Source organism: Furipterus horrens, unplaced genomic scaffold, assembly GCF_987537825.1.
Source record: "Furipterus horrens unplaced genomic scaffold, mFurHor1.1.pri manual_scaffold_1, whole genome shotgun sequence".
Lineage (NCBI taxonomy): Eukaryota > Metazoa > Chordata > Mammalia > Chiroptera > Furipteridae > Furipterus > Furipterus horrens.
Genome location: NW_028327171.1, coordinates 186,179,471 through 186,192,742, shown reverse-complemented (window position 1 = coordinate 186,192,742; position 13,272 = coordinate 186,179,471). Strand labels below are relative to the sequence as shown.

General features: G+C 38.3%; 1 protein-coding gene across 1 annotated transcript in view; it reads left to right on the top strand.

Annotated features, from left to right (window-relative positions):
• Positions 1 to 13,272, top strand: part of HECW2 (HECT, C2 and WW domain containing E3 ubiquitin protein ligase 2) — a 217,615-nt gene that overhangs the window by 122,799 nt on the left and 81,544 nt on the right. The window contains exons 14-15 of the mRNA XM_090282068.1: positions 9,004 to 9,138; positions 12,176 to 12,278. Of these exons, the coding sequence (XP_090138194.1) occupies positions 9,004 to 9,138; positions 12,176 to 12,278 (238 nt within the window). The remainder of the gene's footprint in view (positions 1 to 9,003; positions 9,139 to 12,175; positions 12,279 to 13,272) is intronic.

The following is a 13,272-nucleotide window of genomic DNA, read 5'->3' as shown; positions in this document are numbered from 1 at the left end:
ATGGAGAAGTTAAAACCCTCATATATTGCTGGTGGGAATGTAAAACAATGAAACCATTTGGAAATGGTTTGACAGTTCTTAAAAAACTGTTACACAAAGAGTTGCCAGATGATCTAGCAAATCTATAACTAGGGACATGGCCAAGATAAGTGAAAATATACTTCCACACAGAAACTTATACACAAATGTCCATAGAAGTATTCATTATTCATAATAGCTAAAGGGTGGAAGCAACCCAAATGTCCATTAACTGATAAATGGATAAATAAATGTGGTGGATCCAGACAATGGAATGTTATTTGACAATACAAAGGAATGAAATACTGTTACAACATGGATGAACCTTAAAAATGGATTGCTAGGTAAAAGAAACTGGTTACAAAAGGTCACCTATTATATGATTCCATTTATATGATATGTCTAGAATAGGCAAATCTAGACACTACAAGTAGATTTCTGGTTTCCTTGGGTTGCAGGTGGGAAGGGGAGTGAATGCTAATGGGTACACTTTAAATGGGTGCATCGTATTATATCTGAATTATATATCAATAAAGCTATTTTAAAAATTAATAAGTTCTATTAGAGGAAGGCCAAGATTTGTTTTTTAGCTCCTAGATGCTATAGAACCCTGATTCTTCTGTCTTGAAGGTTAGACAATATCGTTCTAAACTGGATTTGACATGAAATATATAAGGTTCTTTTTTCTTTTTTGCTTTTAATTACACTTGGAAAGGTCTCTTGTTCAAAATTTCACAGTGTGTCTTAATCAGCATTTTGTTCCATTACTTGATTTCTTCAATTATTTTGATTCTCTAATGGTGTAACTGGAACTGGCCAAGTTTTATTTTATGATTTTATGCAGGGTTTAACAACCTGGAGTGGCATCTGTTTTTCTGCCACGTGTGCTTTGTTATTGTGTTCATTCTGGTAGATCTGTTCTCCTGCCAGATCAATGATGGTTATAATCTCAATCAGCCATGGTCATGAAAGTAGGGTTTTTTAAACATCTTTAGCAAGATAAGTAACTTTCTCTTGAGCACTGGATCTGAAATCAAATCTCCACATTTGCACAGAATCATGCACTTCCTTACTATGTAAAGCCACCAAATACCACTTCCCAGAATGTTTTACCCTTAATGCCTCTCATTTAGACTATAAAAGCATGTTCTCCGTGCACTGGGGTAGGAATTGCAAGGATCCAGTGCAGATTGACTTAGTTCTAGCATAGGGTACCCGGAAAGTTTTCATAGCATAGGTAGGATTTGAACTGAGCTTTGAATGGTGAGTAGGATTTTGATAAAAAGAGATTATGGAAAAGTATCCAACAAAAAGGTGCAGAGAGAAGAACATATCAGGTGGGTGTGTTTGGTTCCTATGAAGAAGTTATGAGCGACTTTCAAGAGACTCTGTATTTGCTACACACACACCGATGATACAGGTTTCAATCCAAAGCTGGGCAGGTTCCAAACCCAAGAAGAGACCATGGTTCCATCTAAACCTGAAGGTCAGAAAACTCCAATGTCCCAATTCAAACATTTGGGCCAAAGGGGTTCCCTCTGCTCAGCCTTTTTGTTTTATTGAGGTCTTCAGTTGATTTGATGAGGCCCATCAACATTAGGGAGGGCAGTCTGCTTAACCAGTCTACTGATGCAAATGTTGATCTTATCCACACATCACAGACACACCGAGAAAAATGGTTGGTCAAATGTCTGGGCAGCCCATGGCCCAGTAAAGTTGACACATAAAATTAACCATCACAAACCCATATCAATGAAGTAAAATCAGTGGAGGGTCCATTGCAGAGAGTTAAGGGTAACTGAGAGAATGATGCAAAGTGACATGGATAGTTAGAAAAATACTGTGAAGTTTGTTATTTAAGTTCACATAATTGGTTTATCATTTGGTTTAATTTTTAAAGAAAAAGTGTTATTTTGAGTTCCCTTTCAGATGTTAAATATGGACTTACTATTTTTTATCCTGCCTCTTTGTCTTATACTCTCAAACAGATTAACACAGGGTTTTTTTCCCCCCAGATCATTCTCCATGGGCCTAAATTGAAATCTTAAGAAGCGGTGAGCTTTAAAAATGATATATCATACACTTCATATATTCTTTTTAAATGAAAATGTCAATTGGTAACCACCTTATTTTAAAATGAAATACCCTTTCCCATAGTTCCTTAAATTTTTCCCTATAAAAACATATGCTATAATATCTTCCAGCTAAATTGACATCTGTGGCTATACCCAAGCTTTGTAACCCTAGGAGTGTGTGACGTTGGATATATCAGGATGGTCCAAATACCCAACTTTGATGAACATGACAAGAGGCAGTTATGGTTATGAGGATAGATTTCTAGAAGAGAACAAATATTTGTACAGTAAAAGTAACCTCAGGCTGAGCCTACGTGAGGATTCTCATCTTTCCAGACCCTAATAGCTTGTGCGGCTACAGAAGTTGCCCCAGTGATGACCTGGACTCTGGTTTCTCCCACATGAAGCTGATGGCCACAATGTAGTGGCTCAGATTCATCTCATGAGTAAAATGCCACTTAATATCATGAGGTCTCAAGTGAATACCCACAGTCTTTTAGGATAAGTTCAGCACTTTGAAAAATATGAGTTGTTTTATTTTCGTTTTTGCCAATTTAACCACTACATTTGTTATTTTCGTGACACATCCCTTCAATTGCTTTGAAAACAGCTAATGTCTCTTTGTGGTGATTACCTGATTACACAGCAACCCAGGTGGAGATGGAATTAAACTCTAAATGGATACACAGCACATGGTTTTTAGACTATCTCTTCCTCATTTTAAGGGGTTAAAAGGTGTTAGATAAAATAATAACCCCCATAAATACATATAGAAGGAAAAGGTAAAGAATCTTCCAGAGGTGGTGTACCTTTCTGAATTAGAGAATAGAGCAGAGATTGGTTTAGTGAATATATTTCTGAGTAAAATGCTAGACTCATAGAATTCTGAAGGAATTGGCTATATATGGAGACAGCCTTTGCCTTTTATTTTGAAACAGTTGTCTTCCTGACTTGCAGTGTATCATTTTTTAAAAATATAATCTGCTATTTTAAAATTTCACGGCAATGACCTTTTTCTATTCTTACCTAAAATGGGCTGCTTTGGAGAACTCCATTCTCAGTCTTTCGTAGTGATGTACTGGTAAATGTTTAAGGGCCAGCTCGCCAAGGTAGGTGTGGAAGCCTGATTCGTAGCATTTGCCATTTTCCATGGTGTAAATTCTTCCACCATAGTCCATTTCAGGCTGCCCACATTATTGTCAGCCAGGCCACAGAATCCCTTAAACTTTCTCATCAGCTCTCACGATCCAGTACAAGCCATCCCCAGCGTATCACTGGCCCTCCTGTAGTATTTCCAACACCTAAGTACCTCCACTCATAACACATAAACTATCTGTTCTTTAGCTAACGTTTTTTACATCTCAAGTGTTGGTGGATACTGCCCTGATTCACATCTACTAACCAACCAGCTGTTGCCGGAACTCTAGCCTAAGTGCCCTGATTCCTGTTCTCTCTCCTAGTAACCTTAGCTCTCTGATCACAGCAGTTGACAGAACAACCTTCTTCAACTTTACTGTGACTGATTCCGATGTCATGAAATATTTGGGACCACTTACTCTTCAAATGAACCAAGTGGTGGAAAATGTTAGCATGCTGATTTTACTTATACTAAACTGTATCACTAAGCCTTTATCATCTCTTATTATTGGTAATGGAGTTCTGTTTGGGATATAATACAGAGGAAATAATAGCATATAATCCCCCTATTGGAAGATACTTAGGGAAATACTAAGGAAGGATCCAGGAGCTGAGAAGAAATTTATATTTTGGAAGGGAGCAAATGTGTGGGTAAATACAATCCTTCTAAAAATTAGATTGCGCTTAACTTTTTTGAACATTTCTAAGACTTTGTAGAGTTGAGATGCCAGTAGTTAGATACATTACTCAGTACTTCTAACTTATAAATTGTTTTTCTTTCCTTGTTTCCATTACTCTTTAGAGAAGGAAAGATAGAAGAACTCGTGTCCAGTCTTTCTGTAGCATAGTTACAAGTGCTTTTTGTTTTATTTTGTTTACATGGTCTTTTAATATGGATTTTTGGTTTGGCAGTGTGTTAACTGGAAACAATTTCAAACTTCTGCAGCTTAGATTTGTTGGGCCTGAGGGTGGTATTTCTTCACAAATATTGATGGTCTTTTCTTAAAATAATAGAAACTTAAAAAAAAAAAGAATTGTGTAAAGAGAGAAGTGTATTTTGTTTGGCCTCACTAAAATACCACTTGGCTCCGACCAGCCCGTATATCCTGCTCTGACCATGCCCAGAAGCAGTGAAAGAGTAGAGTTTTTTAAATGAGATTTAAGTTTGTGTATTTGCATTCCTTTTAGTTTTTAACTGTGTTGTTAGTCTTAGTTGGTCCAGCACTGTGGGGCTTGAGTGGCTTTCCTTAATGAAACTTAACAGTAGGGAATAGACAGTGTTCAGATTTGCTTTGCTCCTGGCTAATCTGAAAAAGACTCATTTTTTGATACATTTGCTTTTATCATGGAGTCTACATTCTACACATGCTGTTGATCAAGACAGTATCCATTAATACATGTTGTATACTTTAATAAGTACTCAAGCTATTCACTAACATTGACATAAAATGTGACCCAAATTGGGAAAAAGAAAAACACTAGGTCAATTTCATTACCGCCTTGAACTAGTTAGGCTATCCTGTGGGAGAGTGATCCACTTTCCTGGCATAATTGATTTGTGTGTCAGAAATAGAAACAGCGGGCCTAAAATTTGCACAGTAATTTTTCTATGCTTTCCTCTTGGTTTTAAAGTAGAATACATTTTTTTCACAACTCATTGGTGACCTGAATAGTTCCCTTTATTTGGATAAAGCAGAGCACCAAGGACACCTGTCTGAGGTCACACAGTGGGCAGGACAGAGCCAAAATGCTCTCCGAGGAACTGCTTCTCTGTGCTACATTCTATTAGTGCCAAGCTATGTGGTTTTGACAGGGGTCTGAAGCGAGGCTTAAAAAGCATGTGTAAACCATATACACACTCCATCTGACTCTGAAACTGAACCCCCTGTGGGATACAAATAGCACCTTCTGCCCCCCCACAGCCATGCCTCCAACAGGTCTGCAACCAAGTCGTGCTGAGTGTAGTTTGCTGTCTGGCTCAGTGGCAGCCTTTTCAGGGCTGAAGCAGTAGTGAGGCCCAGTGTGTGCGTGGCTGTTATTGTCAGCCTAATTCAAAAAATACTTAAATGCTTTTCTAAAACGAAGTACCATGAGGTGTGAGGGGAGTACGAAGAAATAAAAAAGAAAAGACAGGAGGCAGAAAGCAGGATGGAAACAGAAGATATATGAAAAGGTGAAAGAGGGGAAATAGGTACTGCTCATTGGGCTTTGGAGTCAGACAGAAAGACAAGTTCAAATCCCAGCTCTAGGTTCCCAAATACATGTCACTGAAATCCAGAACTGTTATTGAACTTCATTAAAAATGAATAATAGTGAGATAGAATCATTTATCAAATAATGGAAATTCTTACTTAGAATGGTGGTTGCTGGCTTATGTGTTCTTTTGTGCTTTTAATTTGAGGAAGACTGCGTTTCCTCTGCAGTGCTGGGATGTCAGTGTGTCGGTTAGGATTTGATTTCTAATAGAGACCCATACAAGGTTTAATATTCAAGATTTTATTCTGTCACATAAAGAAGTTCAGAAATAGAAAGTCTAGAGCTTTTAAGTTGGTCCCTCAAGGAGTGAGAGCCCAGGCTCCTTCCAGCTTTCTGGTCAGCTGTTCTTCATCGTCATGGTTCAATATGGCTGCTAGAGCCCTGGCAATTACCTCCTTGTTTCAGGGAGCAGAATGGATGAAGGACAGAAGCAGGTCTTGACCTTATAAAATTGCCTTGAATGGGGGGGTTTTCTAGAATAACCATGTGACACTGTTTATATCTCATTGCCCACAACCTAGTCTGGGTCACACATACCTACAAGGAGCCTGGAAAGTCTAGTTTCACTGGTTCTTTGGGTTTTTTTTGTTTGTTTGTTTGTTTTTTGAGCCTTGTATAAAAACTATAGCAACAAGCATTGTGATCCTTAGAAAATGTTTTAAAAGTTAAAACTGTTATTAGTAATAAAAATAGTAATTTACATTTATGGGATCATGGGCACTATCTTCAAAAATTTATATGAACCATCTTATGTAACCTTTCTTTGATGTAGGTGTTATTATCCCCATATAACAGACAAGAAATTGTTGTTTAAAAAAAGTTAAGTCTCCCCCAAGGTTATGCCTCTAGTCAGTGGTAGAGCTAGAGCTCAGAACCATACTTGTCTTCTCAGATCCCAAGCATTTAATCAGTACTTTGCTTTCCACTGTTCAAGTTTTAGCTTGGTAATTTATACATGTCTGCAATATGATGTTGTAAAACCTTCGGTCTTATTTGTGATTTATAGTCTTTAGCTCTTTACCCTTTTCACTCAACACACACACACACACACACACACACATACACACACACACCGTTTATTTCTTTCAAATCTTTAAGTATTTCTATGCTTTGTAAAAGAACATGACTTTTAATACTTGATTAGTTCATTGTGTGTTGTCTTTCTGCATTTTGGTCAGGAGTCTGCATATTAGAATTTTTGGCAGTTCATTATTTGCTGAGCACTCTCTCCCAGATGCAGCTCTAACGACTATTGGTGATAACAGAGTGAGTAAGACAGAGTCCCTATCCTCAAGGCATTTACAGTGTGATTCTTTAGAGAATGAATTTTAGACAAGCCTCTTAATATCAAATTAGACTGTGACGCTGCATGGAATCACCACTGACCTAGATGTGCACACCCATTTGTCCTTATAATTACAGGTGCATCGTGGTTACCTCTAAATGGCCACCCACCCCTTCATAACATTCCCAAGAAATTAGGTAAATAGGCAATTCTATTTTAGTACTCCTTATAGTTTTCCCTTAAACAACATGGCTTATGTTATTATTTTAGTACTAAAAACTTAATCTAAATTTATATAAAGTAAATATATAGTTAACTATAATACTTATTATTTTGAAATTTCCATTTGTAAAAATAATTTAATTCCTATTTTTTGACATTTTGAATAGTGGAAGAAATAGTATACAAGTATATTAGAAAACCAAATCAACTGGGGACCAGTTGTGACATTTGGATCAGAGCCTGCCAGTACAAACCTGTGTAAGGTTTATCATTAGTGTGTGGTTTCTTTTTACAAAACCAAAGAAGAAAGATGTTCCACCTGACGGGTTAGGATAAAAAGAGCATTACCCAGGGATGTGAAGTTGGTGACACCATCTCCTACAAGACTTCCATTTCCAGCCTTTGTTACCTGTAAGTTGGATATTGAGAGAAAGCACTGGCAAGGATTCCCATTCTTTCCATTTCTCTGCTTTGTTTTCTAGGACATCTACTGCTTAAAGTTGTTTCTTTACAGTGAAGTCATGTTTTCCTATTTGGGAACTACCTACAAATTATTTTCCCCTGTTTCCTGATTATGGATATACAGAAACATTTTGTTTCATAATGGAAAGGGGGTTCTTTTCGATAGGCATAAATGCACCATCTGTACCTAGGATCTGCTTAGATGTATTCATTCCTAGTGTTTAAAGTAATTTTTGTTAACTGAGCTCCAGCAGTTTGAGAAGTCAGTTATTTTTTTTTCTCAGGCTATTTGACTTGTATCATGTGCCCTGACACTTGATTTATAGGTAATGAGTCTCCTGGCTCTTCTATTAGTCCCTTTTATCTTTGATGACCTAATTAACTTTATCTGATCATGGAAAACATATTTTCTAATTGTCCTTGAGATGATGGGTTTTGTTATTACCTTGAGTGAATTTTACTTTGAAAACTTATACCATTTAACTCCTAAAGATAATGATAAATAGCCCTTGTGTAGGGCTTTAGAATTTAATAAAAGGAATTTTTAAAAAGGCCTCTCTGCAGTGTATGCAATTCTTATTGCAACACAGACAGAAGTGGTTTATACTCATTGATGATTTCATTCATCAGAGATTTTGGAGTAAACACACTAGACATGGTTTCCTTTCTCTTATTACATTATGGGGGAGAAATGTTTATTATGAATGAGGAGACATGTTTATATAAGAAATCTATAGAGAGAACTTAAGTGGTTTGGCCAGAGTCATTGTAGCTGATAAAATTTGTATGAATGTGTGATTGATGACTAAACTGGAAGGCAAGAAGGAAGGAGATTTTAAAGTCTTGGAAAATTGACCGAAGAGTGGAATGTTTTTTCTATAGATAATGGAGAGCTAGTAGAGGCTCTGGTTTGTAGCGGTGATGTAATTAAAGCCTGTAGAAAGAATAATTCTGATACTGAGGTGCCAGTTAAATGAATAAGGGTAAAGATGTGGAATAACTGCGAAGCTGTTAATGCATATAGACAGATGAGAAAGCCATGAAATAATGGGACAGAAGTCAGGTTGGGACGGGACATAAAGAAGAGACTAACAATGGAAAATGGGGACGATTTGGTGGCTGACTGCACAAGAGAAGGAAAAGAGAAGCAGTCAATGTGATGTGTGAAGTTTCAGGTGGTCAGATCTTTGGAATAATTTTGGATAACAGTAAGAGCTTAAAGATTATCAGTTAAGAGAAGCCAGAATGGCCACTCATATGACTTCTAACATCATTATCTTTGATGACTCTCTCTTAAAGTATTTCCTAAAAACCAGGATAATGTTCCTTCCCACTCTCTTCATTCTGGGTCCAATTTAAGCATGGCTTTCTCTGTCTTGGTCTGTCCTGAGGGGTGAGGAGAAATTCCCCCAAAGATTTAAAATTAGGAGAAAATGGGGCTAACTAAGATCGTTACTCAGAAGTGGGCCTTTTCCTGAATGTGTGAGATGACAGTCTGCTAAGACGGGTGTGCAGCATGTATTGACCATTGAGTGGATTGTTCCCCAGGCATTTTTTGTCGACCACAACTCCCGAACCACCACTTTCATCGACCCCCGGCTCCCACTTCAGAGCAGTCGACCCACAAGCGCGCTGGTCCATCGGCAACACCTGACGAGGCAGCGCAGCCACAGCGCAGGCGAGGTGAGTGAGTCACCGCCCGCTGCCTGCTCATGTGTGGCTGCCAGAAGCCACAGGGATGGGGGGACGTGTGGAGTTGTGCTGGCTTTTCATTACTGTTCTGTTTTTCTAGTTGGACTTAAAGATGATCATTTGGAGACTGATGGGCTGGAATGTTGACAGGCCTTCTTTGGAAACACAGATAGCCTAAGTGACGAATTAAAAAAGCAGGATATATGAAGAAAGAGTAAAGAAATTCTTTAAAATTAGGATATATCTGAGAGTTGAGTTACGTCCTCTGAGTGCCCAGAGAAAATGGGTGGAATTAAGAATGACTAAAAGCTGTCTTGTGCCCTACATTGCTAGATTGCAATAACCCATGGGAACCACATGAGGGCTCTCTAATAGCCTAACAAAGCCAAGCCAAGCCAAACCAAACCAAACAAACAAAAAAAAAGCCCTAAAGAAAAAAGAAGTAATCCCTGCTTCTCTTTTTCTTTAAACACTCAAATAAAGAAAAGGAATGTTTTAGGTCAATTCTTTTTCTCTTTATATGGACTTATGCTTTGAATATGTCATCACTTAATATATATTGTTTCTAGTAATTCCCTTAAACATATTTAATTAAGAATCTTTTCCTGCATGCCATTTCCACCTCTATGTGCATATGATATTTTCAGTATTATATTGTAGGTCAAATATTTTTGTAGCTCCTATTACAAGAAAAATTATGACTGCAATAAATAACTGAATTTGATACATCAAAATTCCACTCTGGGAATTTCTCCTCATCATTTACATACTTGCTCTAATGCATCATGTGTGTTTGCTGGTTGTAAGTGCAAACACAGAAGAGTATACCTGAGAAACTCATATAAAAATGATATATAAGTCTGCAAGATGAGGTATCCACAAAAATGTTTATGTTTTATGAGCAGCTAATAAATCCTTACTTGCTGTCATATAAACCATTAGTGGTGAAGTGGATGATGCTAACAGCATTCTTCATAAAAGCAAAACAGACCTCTCACCTTTGGACCTTGTGCATGACATGCAACATAATGAGGGCCCTGCCTGACTTTACTGCGTGGCCAGTGCACTTTAGCCACTTGTCTTATCTTGACTTCACAATATGAAGCTGACTGTTCAGTCTGGTCAGGACTACATACGTGAGATAGCTGTACATACATTTTCTTTCCATCCCTCTGTCTCAGAACTTGAATGGTTTTCATGATGAAGTAGTACGTAGCCTATTGAGGGAGAGGAATCCTAAGGCACACATTAAAACTTGCGTGAAGATTTCATTGTATTGATGGAAATTGAGCAGTGGAAGAGAGATCCCCCATAGAAACTGAGCATTTGGGGGCCTGTGTTGTTGGCCTGTGAGGGGGACATGCTTCCTGGCACAGCTGTCGAAGCAGGCATATCCTACAGCAGTAAGCAGATCTATCAGGGCTTGCCCACTGTCTGACGGTCTGGTTCAAAAAAGTGGGGCATCAATGAGGTGACCTGTGGTTGTTCTGGGAAATGATGACACATAGCAGCATACTGACAGAAGGGAAAGTATATGTAGGTGTACTGAAATGATAGCGTCTATGACTAACATAACAAGATGTAGTTAATGACTGAATCTCCCCGGAGAGTGGCTGACTTCATTCCCCAGAGCCAATAACTCCCAAGAAGCAGAGTGAGAAACTTTTAGTTATACTGATGAGCCTTTCCAGCCACTCTACTCATTTAGCAAATACTGCAGGTAGTAGAAATTCTGGTATCTCTTCCATCCAACAGATTAATACTTACTGAACACCTGCCGTATAGCAACGTGGTGTTTGTGGCTAGTGATACAAATCAATAACATATGTTTCCACCTGTGTTCTTATTAAGGAGAGAATACATGAAACTAGCCATAATACAGATGAAAGCATATGAGTGAAAAATGCTTTATAAACTGTCGATAATGGCAGCTGCTTTAGAAACGTACACCAAGTGCTGTGGGAGCTCAGGGAGGTAACATTTAATCTCAGCTTGAAGGGAAGGGAAGTCTTCATCAAGGAGGGGCTGTTTGAACTACACTTTGAATGAGTGCTAGCATTCTTGAAGGATAAGCAAGCAGTATAGGGTGGAGATGGCATTTCCAGTTTTGGGGCCTTTAGAAAAACCCTCACCAAACACCTAACTGGTGCAATATGGTAAAATGGTTGTGAAGGTTTAAATGGGTAGGAGTAGAAGTTCTATTTTAAAAGTACCAATTTATAAATTGAGTATCTTATTTTGCCTTTTGTCCTCTTACTATCTTATACTAGTTTTGTATTAAAAGATTTCTGTAGTATGGGGAGGGGGTAATAAAAGAGAAGCTAAAGCAATGTTAGAGTTTTCTGCTCAGAATATTTTTTGTTTGCTTGTATGGATGAGTTCTTAAGTCTAGAATAGGTACCATAAATAATTCAGGTCAGGGCAACCCTATTTAGCTCCTCCACACCTGCTATGATTAGCTCCCTGGTGTGGGAGGTGCAAACCAGAAAGGTCTGTTGTACCAGGTGCTCTAATAGGCAAGTAAAATTGCTTCGAAGGAGATAATATACCCACTGAGAAACCCACATGAAGACTGCTGCTCTTCCAGCCCTCCTCTGCTGAGGCAGGGAATTCCTTGGCCTGTCTTGGCCCTTCTTAGCACTGCCTTTGTGTATTTTGTACTGCCCAAATCTTTTCTCTGAGTGTATTATTGCAGGTTTGTGTTCTGTCAAGGCAGAAGTTATCTCTGATAAACAGGTCTGCTATTAAGCTTCCACAGCCCCAATAATTGTAAGCATATGGAACTACATGGGAGATAGTCACTGTCCCTACCCTTGTCAAGGACCTGGATGCCCCAGTCCCTCCACTCAGTTCAGCAAGTAAAGCAGAGCTTTTGAGGATCCCGTGTCAGCTCCTCCTCTGGCACCCATTCCATTCAGTTGGAACTTACCAATTCTCGTTGTCAAGTACTTGGAAAGACTTGGCTCGGGGTGCTGATATAACACATTCCAGGTCTTGGTGCAGAACATAAACGATGCTTGTGTTGCAGGTAGGAGAAGATTCTCGGCACGCAGGGCCACCAGTTCTTCCCAGACCGTCAAGTACGTTCAACACCGTCAGTAGGCCACAGTACCAAGACATGGTTCCAGTGGGTATGTCATAGCTTTCCAAAAATCCTTATCTTTGCTCTTCACGTCAGTGTGTGCTGTGCATTCCATGCTGAGACTTCCCGTGTCAGCCTCCTACTTCTGCCCTGTGCTCAGAAACTGTTCCCTTAGCCCCAAGAAATTGATTTGAATCTCCAAGTACTTACGTCTTATACACACCTATAGGAAAAGATATTTTTAATACTATTCAACCTTCCTGAGTAAAGCTATTATATTAGATTGTTGAAATTAAAGAAAAAGAAGTTGTTAAGGCAACTGTATTATGTGATCATTTCAAATTAAGTATTTCAGTGGCGTGTGAGCCTGCAGTAGCCTCCCAAAATAAGAAAGCAATGATAACGCATTCTTAAGGGGTTTTTGTAGCAAATTTTGGAGCAAAATTATAAAATAAAAATAAACAAATGTGGGCCTGACAACTTAAGTTGCTATTAAAATAATGAAGTTGAAGTAGATCAGTTATCAAACCTGTAGACCCTTAGCAGGTGAGCTGGACACCGACTGGCAGGGGGCCCTATGGGTTCCCTGCGCCATCTTAAATTTGAATGGCTCTCCATTTGTCTATTTTCTCGTTAAAATTTTTACTAGTTTTTTAAAGAAAATTTTTACCATGAAATGTAATTAATGCTCATGTCCTAAAGAAGCTTGGCTTCCACTAGATATGAAGAAATCTTGGGTCAAAGTAAGCAGTCTACATTTATTATGCCATTACAAAGAGGATACTAAATACTACACAGAGAATTTTAAAGTACTTTAAATTTTTTGTTCAAAAAGTTTCCTGGTCTCTGAGTGGAATATAAAAACCCATTGATAAATTTCAGTTATCAGGTGGTTTTATTTTTGATATATGCTGAAATGTTCAGTTAGGGACACTCTGAATTTGACAATGGAATTCCATGTAGCAAATAGTATGTTTAAAATTTTTATTTATTTTTAACTAAAATGTATATGTATGGAGAGGCAGCATGATACAAATTTGAAC